The 21,523-nt window shown below is 41.4% G+C and overlaps 1 protein-coding gene across 3 annotated transcripts in view; it reads left to right on the top strand.

Annotated features, from left to right (window-relative positions):
- The first annotated feature begins 2,491 nt into the window (after positions 1-2,491).
- Positions 2,492-21,523, top strand: part of LOC133443995 (neural-cadherin-like) — a 119,689-nt gene continuing 100,657 nt past the window's right edge. For all 3 annotated transcript variants that reach the window (XM_061721402.1, XM_061721401.1, XM_061721403.1), the window contains exon 1: positions 2,492-3,867. In XM_061721402.1, coding sequence (XP_061577386.1) covers positions 2,871-3,867 — 997 coding nt within the window. In that variant the 5' untranslated portion in view covers positions 2,492-2,870. The remainder of the gene's footprint in view (positions 3,868-21,523) is intronic.

Below are 21,523 nucleotides of genomic sequence, written 5' to 3'. Positions count from 1 at the left end.
ACATTTTCAAAGCCTGAAAAATAGATCCTGTGCAACATTATTGGTGAAGGTAAATTCTTAATCTGGCCGTACACATTCATCCATAATGAATGAACCTATTAATAAACGGTTATGGTTTCCACAGTAGAGCTTACGTTAGGTGGTAGGTGCCTTAAGGGGATCACAGATCAAATCTAATTAGCTCCTGTACCCAATACATAAGGGAAATGTCTCTATATTTATCAAGCCCCTTTAACTACTTTTTGCCTTCAGGTTTTGATAAGATAAAATGTCCTTAGGGCCTCATATGCACAGGAACACTACAATAAAGAGCACTGCAGATTGCTGCTCCTGACAGCCGCTGTGATGTTTCCAGATCCACGTTCCTCTGGAAGAAGGGGTTTCCATGAACGACCACTCTGAAGGCTCGCTGGTGTTCCACAGCGCTGGATGCTTAGTCATCCACTTTAATTATCCTGTCATTCTTCAAGAGACCTGTTTCTATTTCTTTTCTAATTATTTCTTCGGCTTTTGCTGAAGGTCTATTTTTAAGATTTTTGGACACTACTCACACCGTGGCATGAGCTGACCACAAACTGAAATGGTTGCCAAATCCTGTTAGGTCTACCATCCTTTCATGTCGTAGCACACTTTCTAGAAGGCTTAATTAATAATGTCTGTCTTACAAAACATACAAGTGACCCCAGGGGAACTGGTGTACCAAAATCCTTCCCTCCTTTGTCTCTGATTCACACAGAATCAGAGGTTGAATGTTTTACATGTTACAAGGCTGCAGTCTTTGCCTTCAGAAGCTGGCTGTGTTTGAGTGAGGGGAATGGATTTGGTCAATTATTCATTAAGTAAGCATGAGGCTTTCTAATGTTCACTGGCTGCTTTCTTTGGTGTGATTTTTTTTCTTCTCTATTTTATGCCCCGCAGCTCCCAGTTATCTGCTGAAGAAGAAGAAGAAGGATGATGAGGCCGCCTCATGATTTCTTTATCAAAATTCATTAGAGCTTTGTTGATTTTGTGTGCTTTATATTGGTGTTTCATCTCAGTAGATAACTACTGCTACCCTCAAGTAAACTACCTTACTTGCTACCCGGCCCGACCCCGTGATGTAATCAGCCCTTGTCACAGCTATCTCCCGTATGGCAGCCACGGCGAATTGCACATCATGGGTCAACGTGATAAAGACCAGGTTTTGATGGTCATTTGTGAGGCACTTGGGGAGTTCAAAGAAGAGTAACAGAGCAGGGAAGAGCGCTGAGTCTCTTGTTGACCTGCAAGTGATGTTGCATGAGGTCATTTCCCATCTTTTATTTATTTATTTACTTTTTTAAAGTGGGCACATTTTGAAAAGTCCAGTATCTCCTCAGGTCAGAGACAGTAAAGACACTAGTGACTGTGGGAAGGCTCATGTTTCCGGAGCGACACGCCTCAAGCTTGAGCCACTTAAAACAACACAACGATTAACCGATATGAGCTTTGTGCTCCAGCTGCAAGCCTTGATTCACAATTGCCTGGAGGCTCATTTCCAGTTCCCAGACTTATTGCCTGAGAAGAACGTTTCACTGCAGAGAGTGGATTTGGCTAAAACTGCAGTGATGGATTGTGGCTTCAAATTGATAGCAATCTTTCAGTAGGAGCTTTGATGAATTTTCAGTGCACATGTTTTCTGTGGGCATGTGGAGTAACATTACATAACACCACAGCGCTGAGGAAAAAAAAAGGGCCTTCATGAAACAAATTCAAGAGAGCAAGCGCTTTGACCTATCAAAGTATTTCTTGATAAATCAAAGCTCTTAGGTGGGTGTAATCTTCAATTTTCTGATTTGTTGCCGACTGAGAGGTGAGAGGATGTGGAACTTTGCACTCAGCTGCAATTAGCAGTCGCCACCTACAGATTAAGAATTTCTGCAGGTTCTTGGGATGCTGCTAGGAGTGGGAAAGGAATAAAAAACGGGGGCAATTTTAACATGAACCCTGCTGAACATTGTGTCTGCAAAGACATAGAGGCTTTCTCAGCATAGGATGCCTTCAATCATGTTTACACACTTTAACAGCTCAGCTATATATGCATTTGCATTTATATTGATGTATTTAGCAGTTTTTTTTCTAGTTGTTTAATGCTATAAATAAACGTTTGACTTCATAAATGTGGTGCGCTTTGGGAACAGTAACCTAAAATTTCAAAGCGGAGCATTTGGTCGCGGATTCAGTTCCTCGGGGAGAAAATGAGTGCTGTCTGTGCATGAGTAATTCTGCCTTCAGCAACTAATGCAGACTTAAGGAAGGCGCTTCTAATCAGCATTTGGAGAGTGTAATGGTTGGGTAAGTCGTGTCAAGGAAAAGGGAGCATATGTCTCCAGTCGACTTTCTTGCAGCCGGGGTGCATGCGCGGGTGATCTTCTCGTCTGTCAACAGTCATTTACGCTGATAGCGGATTTGCGTGCGGTACATCTGCGAAGGCGCGCAGCTGCGTGTTTACGCACTGGCTCGGCCGCCTTGAGGACGGAGGTGTGGAGCAGGGAGAGCCTTCCTTCCTGACCGTCCGTCGCACGGGGTGGGGTTCGCCGTGGAGCTCCGTCTCCGTGCGCCGCCACGCCCCCGCGCTTGGCGCTGTCCGGAGCTGTGGTGCTGAACGCTGGATGCGAGCACAGCAAAGCCAGCACAGCAGCGCCTGCAGCGCAGCCGTGCCGCATGGAGCCAACACACCGATCCGCCAGGATGAGAACGCTTAAAGTTCACAGGGCTCTCGTGGAAGGATCACACTGTGGATAACTATGAAGGAAATGCTTTTTAGATGTTTTTCTTTTCATTTTGTATAATTTTCCGTCAACCCTCCCGCTGAGACTCTTTTTTTTGGAGGTGCGTAACTTGTCACCAACATGATTTGGGCTCTTCTGTTATGCTGCCTTCTAATGCCAGCTGCTGGATACCCAACACAAGGGCGACTGCCCTTCTTTCACGGGCATGTTTTTGAGAACTCGCCAGCAGCTTCCAAAGTGAACGGACTGAGCGTTCCGATGAAGCGCATCAACGCGCAAAAATGGTGTCCGGTCTCCGGGATGCACTTCAAACTGTACGGAAACGGCAGCGAAGATTTCCGCGTCTTCGCTCACCACAAGCGGGGAAATATACTACTGAAAACTTCCAAGGTTCTCGACAGGGAGGCTCGCTCAGAATACCTGCTGAGCATAGGTTTGTGTTGCCAGACGTGCGCGTCGGAACCCGTCGCCTTCGAGGTTGGGTCGGTAAAAGTGGATGTGTTGGACACCAACGACCACGCACCGACCTTTCTCAGCGCCGACAGCGTGCACATAAGTTTAGACGACACCACTGCTCTCCGCAGGGTCGTTTACAGGCTAAAAGCTGTGGATGGAGACAGTGGAAAGAACGCAGAGTTCACGTTCGTCTCCATCCCCAAAAATGGCAGCTTCTATGTTGTCCCGAAAACAGGTGAAGTTTTGCTTGTGGACTCCATCCTGGGGCTCAACCGTACGGTGAGGTTCTCCGTGTATGCCAGGGATCACGGATGGCCGGCTCTGAGCAGCAGGGCTGTGCTGGTCAGCGTGTCTCCGCAGAGATACATGCGTCCTGCTGGATTAGTTTGGCCAGCCAGGGCGGGCCGGCTGCCCAGGGCGCTGCTTGACCCCGGCAACCTGCTCTCCCTCAACGTTTCTGAGGATGCCAGCATCGGCTCCATCATCACGAGCCTGAATCCCAGCAGGTTTCAGTCAGCTGCCTACGAGCTGGTTTACCCGGAGCCAGAGAGCTCCCCGGTGGCCGTGAGCCGCGACGGTGGAGATGTCACTATCGTTCGGAAGCTGGATAGGGAGACGGAACCTTTTGTGGAGCTCACTGTTAAGATTCAAGATAAACGAGGTTTGTTGAATTTTCCCCTCTTGTTAAGTTAGGTCATGTAAAGGCCCCACTCCTTCCCTTCCTCCTCATTCCTCTCCCCTATACATTTGCTCCATAGTGATAATGCCCTACTTTAATGAAAAGCTGCACATCACATGCACTTAAACTGCTGCCATCTGGACACCTCAATTTTCATCAGTGTTGCCCCCCCACACACACACACACCCCACACACACACACACTGGCACACTCCCCTCATCAGGCCTGACATATCGATTACATCAATGGCAAGCAGTTGCTGTTAGCTGCAGCCAATAGGCTCATTCCACAGGTGCCTCATTACCGAGTTTCCATCCACATACTTGAAATATATTCACCATTTTAAGTCTGTTTTAGCGTTTTTTTCTACTATAGTCTAATATTGTTCCAATTAATTTCACTAATTTATAAAATATGTATATAATTATTGAAGAGTAGGAGGTCACTTTTAGCAGAGAGATGACTCATACAGGGTCTTTAGACTGACTGAATTATGCCCTTGATTGACATAGTTTGTGACTGTGAAGTTGTTTTCAGTGCTAATCCTTGCAGAGTGGCAAACCACTGCGACCCTCTGCCTCTCATCTTCTGGCATTACCCCTGTAATCCTCCTCTCATTCACTCTCTAGTCCCAGGGATTTAAAGTAGCACTGACACAGACATGAAACCTCTCAAATACTTGGAGGAAAGATGGAATTTACATCGGCTGAGTTTTACTTTTGCACTTGGAAAGTTTGACTTCAAGCTTAAACACAAGAAAGTGGAAGGAAAAAAAAGTCAACATGGAATCAAAATGATTTGCTCTGTAATTGAGCCTCACGGTGTGCAAGAAATAGTACATACTGTTTTTATCCCAGTTGCTTACTGACTTGCTGCTGCTGCATTTCACAGCATGTTCAGGATTGTAATTGCATGCCTGATTGGGGCACATTTTGTTTGCAAAAGGGGGTTGTCATGTTTTCTTCTAACAAAAAAAAAAATGGTCTAAAATTTGACATACTTTTTTTTTTTTTTTTTTTACCCAGTCACAGATGAGTAGTATTCAGTAGCTCCAGTCTGACTTATTCAGAAATCTTCCTCCATTTTACCTCTCACACTTGCAAAACTCTCTTTCCCTGATCAAAGGCATGGCTTGTCCTTTATCCTGTGACTGTGATGGCAGTCTGGGTGGACAGGCCTTTTTTCTGCTTGTTCCACTCCCAGTCTGTACATGCACATCCCTTTGATAGATAAGTTTTGACCTAATCTTGCTTGTGATTTTTTATTTTTTTGTATGTGGCCTTGTTTTTGTCTTGCAGTGAATTTCGAGTTCTGTCTCACAAATGGATGTGCAAGCACATGAGCACATCAGAGAAAGAGAATGGAAGGGAGAGGCGATTTGTATTTGTACATCTGTCTTTGCTGTTTGCTTTTATGTGAGTGTACTGTATAATCACATGAAAATTGACCTCAGGCACAATAACAGCAGTTTCAATGAAACCCCATTTGTTGCGTTGTCTAGACTTTTTTTCTCCCCCCACCACAATAAACTCTCTGGAGCACAGAGCTGTCCGTGATGCTGACAGTCATCCACTGAATGTCAAGCAGATACATTCAAGTTAGCAGCAGCTTTGGATAAAGTTGAAAATAATACTGTCACAAAAATTACTGCAGCAACATGAGCGTGATGACCACAGGAACCAACGCTAGAAGAAAAGATGCTCTTCAGATACAGAAAATTCTCAGCAGCAGCACCAACACTTGTTTTTCACTCTGGTCACTTGATTTTAATTTGTTAATTTGGGCATAATGGGCTCTCTTTCAGCTACTGATCCTCTTTTACAACACTAACACAACTGGTAGCCTTACTTGATTAAGCTGATGCTTGGAAGCTTGTGGACCTTCTACAACTTTCTGTATTTCTGCACAAATACGATCTAAACCATAATCAGATTTTCTCAACAGTCCAAAACATGTTAAAGAAGTCCATTTTAAAAATAAATAAAAATATATAAATATTATACATGGTGGTTTTATCCAACAAACAAAGATATGCCATGGAGGTGGAATTCAGGTGAAACAGATAACATAGAAATGAAAGAAATTCAAGACTGCTTGAGTTGTTTTGTAGTTTCAGAAATAAACTCACACTGGCTAATGCCAATGTCCATTAGTCCACCATCAGAGGCGCACTAAACGAACGAAGAATTCAGATGTCCTTACCATTTACTGAAAGCATCTGTTAAGTAGTTAATGTGCACATGAAAAGTAACAGTGATTTGAAGCTGTCTTGTGTTAATAACTTCGGTGTGTGGGCACAGCATTATGATTGTAGCAATCAGAAACACTGTTTCTCTTGTTCAAATGGAGATAAAATAGCAAGTTTGATGCCTAGATATGCTGGCACAAAATAGAAGTACAGCATTTGTGTTTTGTTTTCAGTGTTGGATCTATCCTCACTGAAAGACTGTATTCAACATTTGTTCCGCTGTGTGGTTGAAGATGGAATGTGTTTTTATTCAGAGCGTTCATAGTAGCTATTTGCATTGTCAAAAATAATCTCAAAAGCTGTTTTGAGTGTATCTTGAACACTGTGACAACCAGAAAAGAAGATTGTACAACATTCAAATGTTTCACGAGCAGAAATATATTCCCTCCCGTGGAGGCCACCATTCCTGCATACACCATCTTATTTGATCCCAAATTTGACTGAAATAATTAACCATAACTGCTATCTGCTGCTGCAGATTTCATAAAACTAGGCATTATGGTGTTTTCAGCAGTAATTGGTCAGTTAATGTAATCATGCAACATATTGCCTCATTTGATTGCTTCCACCAACTGGTTTGCGCTAGTTAATTAGTCTTGCTCCTTTCTGATGCAATATCCTTATGTTACAAATTACCACCTTACTGCAGTGATTCATTACACCACTTACTTTCTGATTGCAACCACAAAGTTAGGAATTACTTTCTTTATTAATAAATCAAAATGAACATTTTTGTTATTTCCATTCTTCTTTTAATCATACTTTGTATATATGTGTGTGTGTGTGTGTGTGTGTGTGTGTGTGTGTGTGTGTGTGTGTGTGTGTGTGTGTGTGTGTGTCATTAGAGCATATGTGAAGCAACACTTCTATTTCTTTTCACACATTGAGGGATGACAACAAAATATTGAAGGAGTTTAAGATGTAATTAGGATTTTAGAGCAGATTTCAGGCCCCCTGAGAAGTTTGATCTCTGATCCCTCTGTGGTATCAAATTTAGCACACCTTCTTTTTTGTTTGTTTGTTTTTTAATAAAGTGTTTGTTCTTTCTCAGGGTCCAAAGAAAGCACTTGCTTTCTTCTTTACATGATCTTCTGTTAATGTAGAAGTAATAATTACCTTCTAAACTTTATTTACTGCACTAAAAATCCCCAAAGAAACCAGTATGTTTTTGATATACCCTGTGTGTATTAAACCATTGGTGTAAGAAAAAAAAAAAAAAAAAGTTAAAGCAAAGGAAGTAGGCCATGACTCATGACTCAGAAACTGGTTATGCTGTGTTGTTTTGTGGAAAGGGAGTGAGGGACCTCTTCAGCTCTTACTGTAAAGGATTTTCACTGGTCCACAGAGGACGTCAGTTTAGATTTGTGGTGGGGATTTTTCACTTTCCGTTGTCCCACCGAAAAAATACCCATTTTTTTGTACCTGAGTGGAAATCTTTTAATGGTATTTGACGGGTTTGAAAGAGTATCGAACAAGCGGTGCCGTCCTAAGTGGGCTGGAGTGGGGCATATTGGAATGGTTTCTCCCTCTCCTTTAGTTATCTGTGGGCAGGCTCGTATTCAGTTTGCGGTAATCATGTCTTTGCAGCCTGTTTTCTGCGGGAGCCCTATCTTTCTCTCCTCCGCCCTCGTCTCTCTTCCTGTCTCTGTCTCACAGTCAGCATCTCGCCTCATGCTGCCTTTAATCCAATTTCTCCTTTCCTACTTGCCCCACCTCCCCCAATGAAATTTGCATATTCCCCTTGTGATGTGAAATGAATTGAGAAGAGACTGGATCTCATTTTTGTTTGTAATTTGTGACTGAGGGGCTGTTTGTTTAAGTAGAAAACAATTTCACAAAAAGCTGTTTGCATTTATTAAATTTGTTTTTTTTTAAATGCCTGTGGTTATTGCAAAAATGTGTGCGGTTGTTTTAGCATGACAATAGTTTTTTTCCCCCCCATCCATGTAGTTTATTATGTCGATTTGTTTGAGTATCGGTCAATTTCATGTTAAATGTGGAGAGGGGCATTTTGGTGTCCAGATTACAGGAGAGATTGTCAGATCTGTTGCCTCAGATGGTTTTTGTGTTGGAGCCTGTAGCATTAGGTTTCCACTTTGTGATCAAACAGATGTGTCTCACATCCCTGCAGTCCTCGCTCCTCTACAGTCTTGTATCTCCTGCCATGTTAGATGGAAAGGTATGGATCTACAACATATTTTTCTGGAAATATGGGACTAGATATCAAGAATAGGAGTAAGTTGAGTAAGGAAAGGAGCCAAAGTGGATACAAGTCAGTCAGAAAAGTCAGGACAAAGGGTAATGCTGAGGACAAGAGTCTGACTATGAATTTGGGGGAGTAAAGAGAGGTAAAGAGGGGGTAAAGAGAGCTAAAGGTGAGTAAGGTGGCGACACACAGATGCAAAGAAAGAGAGAAGGAGTCTATTGATACATGCCAATGTGTAAAATGATTTTCTGTTTTTTCTTTTATACCTCTGCAAGCTTCACTGAAAATAAGTAAAGGGCGGCCAGATGAGAGGCAGAGAGTAGTAGACTGCTGATGAGAGGTCAGCTTGGTGAAAAGTAATTGTCAGATGGTTAGAGGGCAGAAGTAAGAAACTGTTGGGGTGGCAGGAGGGGAATGAGGTGAGCGTGTACTGCAGCCTCTAGTGCAGAATGGATTGTTACAGGGCACAGCGGGGCTGGCAAAAATAATATCTATCTATATCTATATAGATAGATAGATAGATAGATAGATAGATAGATAGATAGATAGATAGATATACATACACACTGTTCTCATCTGCAGGAAGGGTAGCATTTGTCTGGATATTTTTGCAGGGCAAATGGAGAAGAGATGGGGAGTATCACCTGCCCTCAGGAACGTCATAAGAGAGAGCACCACATAGAGAACAACAAAAGTGTGTCATCTCGCTGAGACAGTGCGTTTTACTTATTTGCCATCAGAGTTGGAGTGCTTATCTCGTACTGGTTCAAAAGTCAAAAGACGGATTAAGTGAAATTGCTTTTATGTAAGGTTTGCATAAGGCAAAAGACTAAGAAGCCTTTTATCAACTCTGTAGAGTGAAATTGTCACACATTGTTTGTTTTGTTCTTTGTCTCCTTCTTGTTGCTGATACAGTATGTGAAATTATCGTTTTTTTTATTTTCACTTTGGTTTTATTTTGTAGCCACTCCCCTGTTTCCTATCTTTCATCACCTATAGTAGTATAACAACACGTTTCCCTTGTTTTTGACCGGACTGTCATCCCCGCCTTTCCGTTGTGTGCATTATCCCCCATGCTGAGTTTTGTTCCTGCCACACTCTGCTTTTGTGTTTCTGATTTCTGTTTTTGGACTCCCTGCCATTTCAGTGCTTTTACTTTTGCTTGACAAAAGTTTATTTATTTTCTTCACCTGCCTGCCTCATGAGTCCGAATCTCCTTTGGCTTCCCATACACACGCCAGAAAGGAAAAAAAAGAAAGAGATGTCTCGTTTTAGGATGCAATAAATTGAGTGCGTCACAGATGGAGGGGACTGAAACACGGGTTTGGTATCCAGGAAACTAACTTTGTTGGTGGTTGTTTCTGTTTCATGTTACACCTCCTCCATTTTAACTCACACCCTGACTTGTTGATTGGCACCTTAATTATGTGGTGAGATTTAGGCCTGCAGACTCGGATGAGGAAAACATTATTGCATGCCCAAAGAAAAAAACCTAATCTTTTATTTATTTATTTATTTTCATTTACTAGTGTTGCAAATCTTTCCATTCATGTTTGGTGTGCATGCATTTTAATTTGTAGCTTGTAAAAATGAAACAAGCATTAATACATTTACTGAGTTACAGTCCACTTCCACAAATATTTAGGAGAACAGCACTGTGGCTTTGGATCATACCAGGCTTAATGCTGACTGTCATCAGGTTTGTACCCAAAAATGCAAATCTGCAAGATCATTGAAGTTTCAAGTCCTCTATTCATAGATGTTGTGTCTTTTCAGGAGTTTCACACTACATTTGAACGAAAGCAGTCAAAATTCATCATAGTCATCTTTTTCGTTTTTCTTTTCTTCTCAGTTGAACTCAGCATTACTGAAATGACTGATGCTGTTGTTTTTCATGGCGGAGGAACCTCCAGGGCTCTGGCAGCCCACCGTGGCTTAATGAATAAAAAACTAACGTCAGAAACTCCACTTTTATCATGTTGTTATGATTACAATGAGACCAAATAAAACATCCAGCCACGATTCAGCCATAAAGTTAACATTTAACTCCGATAGGAGATCCGGATGGTGAATCCCTACTGCCATTATAACAAGAGGGGAGACGAAGTGGACCAAAACATAATTAAAGCCAAGACATTGAATGAGTATGTACTGTATCTGTCACGTACAGGCTGAAACCTCATCCTTCAAACCTCATGTATTAGTTTGTTGTGTGTAGTGTTTCAGAGATGTGAGCACTGCATTTGGCACAGTGATTTGAGGACAGTCATGGTGATGGGGAGTTTTATCAAGGCAAGTGTCTGCATTATTGATGCCATTACCGCAGACGTGGTCAACTCTAGACTTTGCACAGAGGCAGGCGCTGTCAGGTAAATGTCTTGCTGACCTCCAATCTCACAGATTCCCCGAATGCTTCTGTTAAACCTGACGTCTTTCTTTGTGATAAATGAGCGTGGCTCACACATTGTGCAAGGAGCTTATCGCCAACAGAGTAGGTTTTGTTTTATTAAATCTAATCCATGATGCGCCGACACAAGCTCAGTGGGAGACAAAGGTTTGGGTTTGAGGATTTTGTTGACATAATTTAATCATCCAGTATTGTGTTTGCTGTGATTACCTGAATGTGGAAAGATTTCTGATGAACACAATAGCATTTTACTGCCTTGGCTGACTCCCCGCTCTCCTCCACACCCGCTATTTCCCCATTCATCTAAAACTTTTGTTCTTGCTCCACTCTGGCATGCTGGGTCGTCTCCCTGAGCCATTTCCCTGGAGAGTGGGATTGATTTTGTGCTATTGATTAGGCAGGAGCAGTTTTGCTCCCAGTCACAAACCATCACTTTAAACAACAATTTATATGTAACAGAATAGGCTGTGACAGAGGCTTGCTGATAGTTTACCTACTCACAGAAGAGGTAGGTGTGTGATTGAGTTGAGGGGCTGATAGAACTCTCCTGAAGCTCTCTAATGAATCAGCCTTTCAGACAGTCTCGCCTATAGGGCAGAATGAGAAAGGGGAAAATTTGAGCCAACGCTGGGATATGTCATGGGAATTCAATGCTTGTGCTTATTTATCTATTTGGTCTTGAATTTCTCAACCTTTCACACCCAAAGGTCCAATTAACTGAGCATAACAATGGTTGCAGCTCTCTTCTTGGTGGCCCAAGGAGGCGCTGATAAGCACACAGGACGCAGACAACTTTGAAAGCTTTGTTGGGTGAACTGTGAACACGGAGATTTTTAATGCAGTGAAAAAGATCACATGGCTGGCCAAGTTTCCTAGTGAGATGTTTTGACATGCCATGAACTTTGCTTTGGAGGAAAGCGCTCAAACTGCAGAAATGGCAGTAATTGCAGGACACCAATTTGTTCAGTAAGAGCGTGGCTTTTGTCGAAAAGATGACAATGACTGCATGCAAAAAGAGAACCGGTTACAATGTGGAGAGAACGTCTTGCTAAATTTTGGGTCGACTGGCAATCAAAAAGACTATGTAGAAGGCGAGGGAGTTGAGGGTCAGAATGTAAACTGCGTTTGCAGATGATGTCCATGATTCATGGTCCAATCAGTTTCAGGAAGACAGAGAGACAGAACAACTCCATCACAGCCAGAGGATGGCTGATTACAGAAGCAGTTGTATTTGATGCATATAAAATGTAGTGCCTCTCAGGGCTAATGATCATCCAGCAAAAGCACAGGCTCTTATATAGATATTTTAAGATGAGATTGCACCTGTGTTTTGGTGAGCTTCAGTTATATAGAAAGATATGCAAATAAAGGAACTGAAAAAGACGTTTTTCTTCCTGCTTGTGCTGTCATTTGGCTTTGTGAAGCTCACCCCAAATCTATTTGGACATATTTGTTTCATACTTGGCTCATGTGCTTGTGAAACATGTTGAGGTACTGAGGAACCAGTGAAAGTGTAGGGCTTTACATTACCATGACAGTCTAGGGCTTAATTCGGTGGACTAATCAGACCATATGGTCTCCACAGTCTTGTGATATGACGAGAAAGATGCAGCAGGGAAAGATGGGGTGTTGTTAACAGCGCCAGCCTTGCCAGAAACACACACCGTGCTGTCTGCCAGGCGGCAAGTTTACTGGTGCCTTTATAAACCTAATTATTCAAAATGAAATGTAAGAACTGATAGGAAAAACACTAAGATGGAGATACTTTTAAGTCTTTCTCTTTGTTTCTAACAGCAAAAAATCTGTGTAGCTGTTGTTTAGACCCTCTTCACAGCTTTGCATGTAAATTTCACGTTATCAGCTCGTAATTACTTGTGCTCTTTCTGCCCCGACACTGTGTCTGCTATTTAATCATTTAATTTCTATAATTAATTGTGTGACTGTGTGGTAACTTGGTTTTGATGAATATCTCTGGCATAGAAATGGCTGCGTCTGTCAAACATTAAACTGAGGATCTGTTTATAAAGGTTAGTGCCATAATTGTGTGTTCGAAGTTGAAAATGAGGCACTCAGCGTGTCTCCATATTTGGATTATATTTATGGTTAATCCTACTGATGGAGCACTGCTTTTAAAAAAATAATAATAATAATAACATGGGATCATGCTCATCCAGCGTGAGCATTATCACAGATTTGGGGCATTAAGATTGATTTATATTGCTCTTTATTGCACATCTTCTATAATCGTAGATTCCTGTTGTTGAAATAGCCCCGATTGCAAAAATTGTAATAAACTGCAATGGTTTTGGGGGAGTTTAACACTTGATTTCTCTCACACACAGTGGGTGATAAATGTTGATCTTGTTTAATCTTGCTGGCCTGCTGCTGCTAATGACGGGAGATGATGTTCCACACAGGACAGACTGCTCACTGGATTAAATATATCCAAATGAGGACTTTATTCTCATTTTATCGTGCCTCCCCATTAACACTAACCCAGAGCAAAGTCACATGCTGAGAAACAGCTTCAAGAGATATAACTAGTAGTGCGTAATATGCTTTTGTAGTGTAGACAAAGAATAAATCAAGTCCTTGTGTTTTTGTCAGTGTGCATTCATGCAAATGGGAAGCTTTTACATAGAAGAACGTTGTTGGTGCGAAGTCCAACTTCACACTGCTGCTCCATACTGATGTGCTGCACTTGTATGTGAATGCATTTGCAATGTTCAACACATTATTTCTATCTCTGCACAATAACAGATAGTGATAGGAGGTTCTTTCCCTCTCTGGTGTGCTAAACAATCACAGACTGAGGTCTGGTTTCAGTGATAGATTAATGCTGTCTACCCCATACACTGTGGCTTGTTTTTCCATTAAACTTGTGCAGCAGCCTCTGTTTCTTCTGCCTGGCACCAGTCTTGTGTTTGCATTTGTGTGTGTTGGCATCTCTGCCCGTGCATAGGCTGTGTGTGATTGTTTGCCTAGAGACGTGTTTCTATGGAACGATATCAAAAGCGCTCCATAGACCACCTCCATCAATCACCAAGTCAGAGGGAAATAGAAAGAGGGACGGAAGATGGAAAGAAAGATGGAGGTCACCAGAGGAAGCTGCATCGGGAGAAAGGGAGCAGGGGAGACCGAGGAAAAGTGGGTGAATGGATGAAGCTGGCAGCGCCGAGCTCTGATTGAGCTGGGTACTGTAGTTTATATCCTTTAGAGATAAGGCCTGGGAGCACTGCTCAGCAGCTTCCTCCCCTGTAGCTTGAACTGAGCGTGATAATAAGAAAGCGTGAATGGGGCAAATTGAATTAATGCTGCGGCACACCATAAAAGCCCTAACTATAATGCATTTTAAAATCCTATAATGAGGAGAAAGCTAAAATAATTTCACACCCCAGTGAAGAAGATGGCCCTGCAACAGATTTTGGGCCTGGCTGACACTACCGCCGCTTTTGTCATTTCATGTGACTCTAGGTGCAATGTCGAAATGATACTTACTTTTACTTCCTGGGGTGTAGCAACATTAGGCAAACTTCATGAACAAATCCTTTAAATACGTGCAACACATGCAGAGCTTAGTCAGAGCCGGGTGGGGCTGCTTGCCTGCTGGGGCCGATGTCTCACATTGGTCAGTTTTACAGAGTTTGGGCAAAAAAAACGTGTTGCAGAGAAGGCACATCTGCCACGGAAGTATTCCCTCATTACTCTCTATTCACTGACTGGGGACAGCAGTCGGAGTTGGACCATATCCTGGTTGAAGCCTGCATATGCATGCTTTTGTGTCCATGCATATGCAGAAAAAGCACGGATGTGTGCTTTTGTATACACACATAGGAAGTATTTTTCTTTGTCCTAGCACGCTGTCAGTGATCCCCTCCTCATCATTATAGTCATACTGCCATAAAGCTGAAATTACCTCTCCATTATCAAACCGTAGAGAGAGAGAAAGATGGCTTTCTGACACACAGTAACACCAGCAGACAGCTGCTGATGGAGACTAATGACAAAATGAAAGGCATCCCTATGAATGGTGCAACTTTCTGGCTGAAATGAAAGAGAGCAACATTTGCTTTAGCTTTACTCTCTTCTGTTCTCTTCCCTTCCATCTTTCAACTTAAACATCAAACATAGGTCTGCTGACTATGACTTATGGAATAAAGATTTTGATTTTGTGTGTGTGCGTTTAGCCCTGTTGGATTTCTTTCCATTGAAATGTCAAAGAAGCATGAGCCAAGGTGAGAACAGTAGCACATCACTCATCTGCTTTCATATATCCGGTCCACAGCTGCTGTTACACATCACTAGATAGCTGAGGCACATGATTTAAAACAAAATATAACTCATCCATACACCACATGAACATACAATTGCACACACATTAAAGCTGAAAAACACACATGGATGCACAAACAAGGCACGGTTCCATCAAACATCAATGTGCTTGCATTGCCACACAAACCTTTACCGGGACTTCGCACGGCACACACAAAGCACACCTTGGCTGGGTACAAGCCGGGAAAACATGTGCGCCGCAAATTGTACTCACTGCTCCACACATGCACATGAAAGCCCAGAGCGAGGTGTGAAGCAGGCCAGGATGGGGTCAAACAACAATTTTTGTCTGCATGCATCAGATGTTCACCCTGAGAGATGACATTGGAATATTCCATTATGCATTGTCATTTAGATTAACTGTTCTTGCCACCTTTGCAAAAGACTGTTGAACTTTGTTACAGGGTGCACATACAGTAGTGCTGCCGGGTATCATGTCATTTTTATATCAGGCGGCTGACAGGTGCAATGATGGGTGAGAGCGCTGTTTCTCTTCCGGACATGTGCTTGAGTACATGTTGTTTCTTCGGTGAGCATCTGTTTGGATTGCAGCATTATTCCATCACAAATCAGAGAATAGGAAGCATTCTTCTCAGACAGCTCCAATTATGTTTGAAAGCACAGCTGAGAAGATACAATACTTGACTGCTAATGCAGGGCTTATGTAGGTGTAATCTGACACCTGTGTGTATAGTTATTTCTCCAAATTTCATTTGGGAGGATGCAAGGAATCCCACACACTGTCAGTCATTTGGATGTGGAATTCAATTTCAAGATGTCCTCCAGGAAGCTCCACTTATTTATTTATCCACACTTGAACATCTAAAACTCAGCAGAAACCCAAACATTTATACGAATGAAGAAAGGTGCAGCAAGAGAATGCCTATTTCAGCTCCTTATATTACCTACCGATCAGTTTTCAAGCGTCCAGAGCTTATTCTTACTGTATAAATGGACCGTCTGCAGCCTCTGCTTGTTTATACATCTTCCAAGCTTCAGTGATATTAAAGCATATGAACAGATAAAGCAGTTTTTTTTTCAGACTGAGAAGACTAAAAAAGCAAACAGCTACGCTATGTTATTTTAAAAGGAACCCTGGCTATTAAGACATGTAGGTCTTAAAAGATAAATGTTGGTATCAATTATAACAATGTGATATAAAAAACCTGGTTGATGTCTTCGTTTTTATAAAATTTGAAAATATAATTTAACTCGTAGGTCGCCATTGTTGTTTACATTCAGACGGTGGCTCCTGCTAGCCCCCGTACACAGATCAAAACACAGCTAAACATTAAGGTGACGGCGCACCTACAAAAAAGTAAAAAAAAGAAAAAAGAAAAAAGTACCGCACCATACAGCATGAACTATAAAAACACCATAAAACTCAGATAGACTAACAGACCACACGTTTCAACTAGCAGATAGCCGATGCTACAATAAAAACCCCAGCCAGATCTGGCGGATGGCGGAGCGCTGCGGGCTCTAGAGCCACGGCTACGCCGTCTACGCCGTAGCCTACGGCGTAGGCTCCTGCGTAGCCTGCATAGCCGTGGCTCTATGAGCCCGCAGCGCTCCGCTCTCCGCTCTCGCCGCCGCCGGGATGGAGACGCCGGTGGGCAGGATGCACGTTTGGGTGGGCATAGCCCACCCCTGCCCCCCCCTAAAACCGGCCTAGGTGCTGGGTGATGACAGACCAGAGGCTGAGGGGACTGGCCCGGGAATTTGACGAAACGGGAGGCGCAGACTTCGCGTCAAATAGGCAAGAACATCTTTATTTAATTTAATGACGCCAGATCTGGCTGGGGTTTTTATTGTAGCATCGGCTATCGGCTTTTTTTTTTTTTGTTTTTTACTTTTTTGTAGGTGCGCCATCACCTTAATGTTTAGCTGTGTTTTTATCTGTGTTTCTTGTGCGCCGTCACCTGTTTAGCTGTGTTTTCATCTGTTTCTGGGTGTCAAAACAGTGGACGGGGGTTAGCAGGAGCCACCGTCTGACGTCACTACCCAGAATGTAAACAACAATGGCGACCTACGAGTTAAATTATATTTTCAAATTTTATAAAAACGAAGACATCAACAAGGTTTTTTATATCACATTGTTATAATTGATACCAACATTTATCTTTTAAGACCTACATGTCTTAATAGCCAGGGTTCCTTTTAAGACACAACTGAAACTTATCTCGTATTCAGTCAACTTGTTACTGGCCTCATTTACGCTGTAGGACTGGTATTGATTTGCTGGAAACGCAGAGTCTCGTTGGCTTTGATGGTGTATTTAACATTTGCAGAAATATTGGGACGATTTTATGCTTTGTATGTATTTCAGTGAATCTTCTCTGCTTTTTCCGCTTTTAATTATGAAAGTAAATGGACCATAATCCATATTTTAATGTTAATAATAAAGCTAGACTGAGCTGAAAATGACTTTCAAGGACTGTGGGGCAGTGTTCATAAACCAAAACCAGATGGAGAATGTGAAAAAGTGCATTTGTGGAGCATATAACCTGAACACTGACCATCAATCTTCATTTTAGTAATTAAAAAAAAACAAAAAAAAAACATGCAAAGAACCCTTCTACTGAAGCTTTAAAATTTCCTTGTATGTTATTAAGATAATATATTTGAAAGTCTGCAGTGACTTCACTCTCAACAACCTATGGTTGAAAAAGGAATAGTTGTAGTGCAATTCTGCAGTATTGTCTTGTGTATCTCAGGAATTTCATTAAGATCAATTGTGTCCAACTATGACAAAACAAGAAGAAAAGTACAATCTCTGTTTGAATATTAAGTGTAACTACGGAGGTTGGGAGGGAATTGGTACACCACATTTCATGGTGATGCTGTGTAAGACACAGTACACCATGATTATCCCACCAAGTCTCCTGCTGTTGCAATAATCTTTAGCGTGTGTCGTGCTTTTGTCAGGGGGTGTCCTCACAAGTCATTACCAGAGATGTTACACTTGCTGGAATTTATAATCAAAAATGTGTGAGCCATGTGCCTCCAGCAGGAGCTCCAAGATTGAGCTGCTGGAGGCAGCTTTAAAGATTCTGCGCATCAGAATCTTAAAAACTGTGTAAGTTGGTTTTAGGCATACATTGCTCTTAGTTGGTGAATGAGGGCTTTTATTTTTGTCATTCTATGAAACTACTCTGGTTTTCCCCCTGCTTTAAGTAGTGTTGTGTTTGGGATAGTAGTGAGCTATTTTGGTAACAACATTACAAAGAAGATTGTACCTTCATGCATTATGCCGCAAAAATGGCTGCAATTTGCATTTAGTGTCCATAACTGCATAATCATATACGAGGCAATATCAACATGCTTTGATTCTCAGAATTCTGGATTATAAATGGAGGCTCAACCAGTACTCGAGTTGTAAAAAAAAATCAGGGGGGATGGTGGATTTTATCATATGGGGACAGATAATTTGTGCTCATTACAAATAATATAATATATTACAAATAATAGCACTGACCAAAACACCTGCAGCAATGACATAGCAGCAGTTAAATGCAGCCTTCTGTAAGCTTTAAATATCCACTGGGCTTACATCAAATACATCAAAACACAAAAATAAAAAACAGTTTTCTGAACTTATCAATATGACTCTGTCCTTCACAGTAAAATGGATCACTGCAAAAACTCAAAATAAGAATATTTGTCCTATTTCTAGTTAAAATGTCTCATTTTAGTAAAAAAATCTTATTACACTTAAAACAAGACTCATCACTGGAAAAAACAACAATTTTCACCTGTTTCAAGTAGATTTTCTCTTGAAATAAGTAGTAAAATCTGCCAGTGGAACAAGATTTTTTTGCTTGGAATAAGAAGATAAATTTTGTCCCACTGGCAGATTTTTCTACTTATTTCAAGTGAAAATTTACTTGAAACAGGTGAAAATTGTCCAATAAGTTATTTTTATGGTGTTATTTTTATGGTGATGACTCTAAATGTTGAAATAGCAGTAAAACCACATTCACTGATGAAATGACATAAGGGATGGAAAGGGGGGATGGCAGTTTTACAGGGGGGAGGATTTTTACTGTTTTTATTTCAGGGGGGATGCCATCCCCCCTCATCCCCCCTCAACTCGAGTACTGGGCTCAACACATTTAAACAGCAACTCTGACCAGTTTAAAATCTTGGGCAACCTGTCGTGCTCAAATAATAATTCAGCCTTCATTAAGCTGTGCGGCTCAAGCTCAGTACAGGTGGCAGCGAGGAGGTCACAAATGTACTCTAAACAGTGAGTCACTATTAATAAGAATCTTATTGCTTTCTGAATCATTCTTCCTTAAGCAAACAATGATATACATTTAACTCTGGTCAGTTATACATCTTGTCCCGTGTTATCGAATACAATAGAAGCACTTTCATTAGAGACGCGACAATGCAATATGGACATTTCTGATGACAGAGCTTTTGTCCATCCACCTGTATCCATCAATACCTTCTAAATGCTTCTCAGAGTAAAACTCGTTTCTCAGTGTCCTTTCTCGAGACTTCCAGTAGATTTGCACGATACAAAGACAAAGTGCTTCTGCAGCAGGGCACGATAAATGCTGCCATGTACAAAATGGTACATTTATGTGTCATCAAGGCCAAGCTGAGAATTGATTCAGTCACATATAAAATAATATTTCATTTCAGCTATTTATTTCTACTAATTTACTGGCTCGTCCCAAGGTAAAAGTGATCCTGTGGTATGGAAGAAGCTCTTACCTGTGTAAATAGCCCTTTTTTTTTTCTTTATCGTTGCAAGTTGTGGCCAAGGTAATATGAAATAAGCATTAATATATCGTTTTTTTTCTCCAAAAACAGCCACGTGGGGAGTTAAGTGACTAAACATAAATGAAGCTCAGCGCTTGTACCTCGAGGTCTGTTTGTCACAGTGACTCTGATCATTTCTGTCAGGGCAGGAGCTTTTTTGTGTCTTTTATCAGCAGATGTTTGTTTGGTTTCAATGTGTTTCCATTTCGGCAATTCAGAACAAAAAAAGAAAAAAAAAAGATGTTATTCATGCCCAGGATTAGTCAGTCTTTTTAGTAAGCTCATATTGATTATCAAAGCTAAACTGACACATCTATTTGGTGTACTTTTGTCTATGAAGCCCTTGAGGTAAAACTCAATGAAACTTTTACCTTAAACTGGTAAACATAAGTCTGTACAACTTTCAGCGGTATTTCCAATACTTGTGACAGCAGGTACACGAGCACTATTTGGATTCTGTCAACAACTAACCCACCATGAGAGCAAAGCATAGATCTTCCCCTGACGCGGTGTTGTTTGTGTTCAGCACTCGGTTGTGTGATAGATCCAGAAGCATGACTAAAAAGATTCACGGCAGAGTGATTTACTCTCCGTTAAAGGGAGATATAACATATTTTTGTTTGGCTAGGAACTAGAACCTGCCCCACTGACTGCTCTAGACTTGAAAGAAATCTCCATGTTATGTATAGTAGGTTCCGATAGATTATGTGGAGATTGCATAGCAGAATGATTAAATGGGGAATTTAAGTAAATGGCAGGAAATTCTCGTATCAAAGGTGCAATGTAGAGATGTGTCCTGCCTCACATAGAATAATACCCTCCTACAACCATCTGATATGGTTTTGTGCTTCTGATAAATCTTGATGACTCGGGTATCACTTTCAGTCTTTATGCTGTAATATTCCTGCACACATGCTGATCGCTAATTCTAGACCTTGGATTTTGAAGGAATGGAAACTTAACACTCAAACAACCATGGGGTGCTCAGCATACTATCAGTGAATATCAAATAATGTGAAGGTTTAATAAAAAAGCTTCCTTTTATGCTGATAAATGTAACAAATCCTATTCAGCTTTTTCATTAATTAATTATTTAATCACAGGATGTCAATGGTCAATGCCGGGAGAATTTTAATATCAGATATCTCCTCATGCTGATACATATTTCTTGTTACATGGTACGGTCTGACACCAAATATTATACTATAAAAGTGTTGTTATTTTTTAGGAGAAATCTGTATGGACATATAATCAAAAGATGTCTGCTTAATAGAAGAAAGAAGGGCTGCTTTTCAGAACTGACATCACAATGTGATTACCTCACTTAAGCTAATTTGTATCCCCATCTTCATGGCTAGCAGGGATTTGATGAGTCATCTTGAAAGTGACTAACATACCCGTCATGGATGTATTTTTTGCTGCGCCTCTCTGCTGTCGCTTCATGTTCAAGTGATCTTTAGTCAGCCTGTTACGACTTAAAAGATTTGTATGGTACATTTTCAGGGTAAGGAAGAAATAAAGCAACACTTAAGCTCATGCATTTATTATTGCGTCTCTGTCAGGCGAGAATCACAGTTTTATAACCTTTTTACAGCAGATTTAAGGTCAGATTTGCAGTCCTGGGAAAATTACCATGTGGTTACAAATCATGTGCAGCAAGGATGTGAGTGGT

The sequence above is a fragment of the Cololabis saira genome, chromosome 5 (assembly GCF_033807715.1).
Source record: "Cololabis saira isolate AMF1-May2022 chromosome 5, fColSai1.1, whole genome shotgun sequence".
Lineage (NCBI taxonomy): Eukaryota > Metazoa > Chordata > Actinopteri > Beloniformes > Belonidae > Cololabis > Cololabis saira.
The sequence above is the reverse complement of the archived record's forward strand: the minus strand, read 5'-3'. Positions and strand labels throughout refer to the sequence as shown.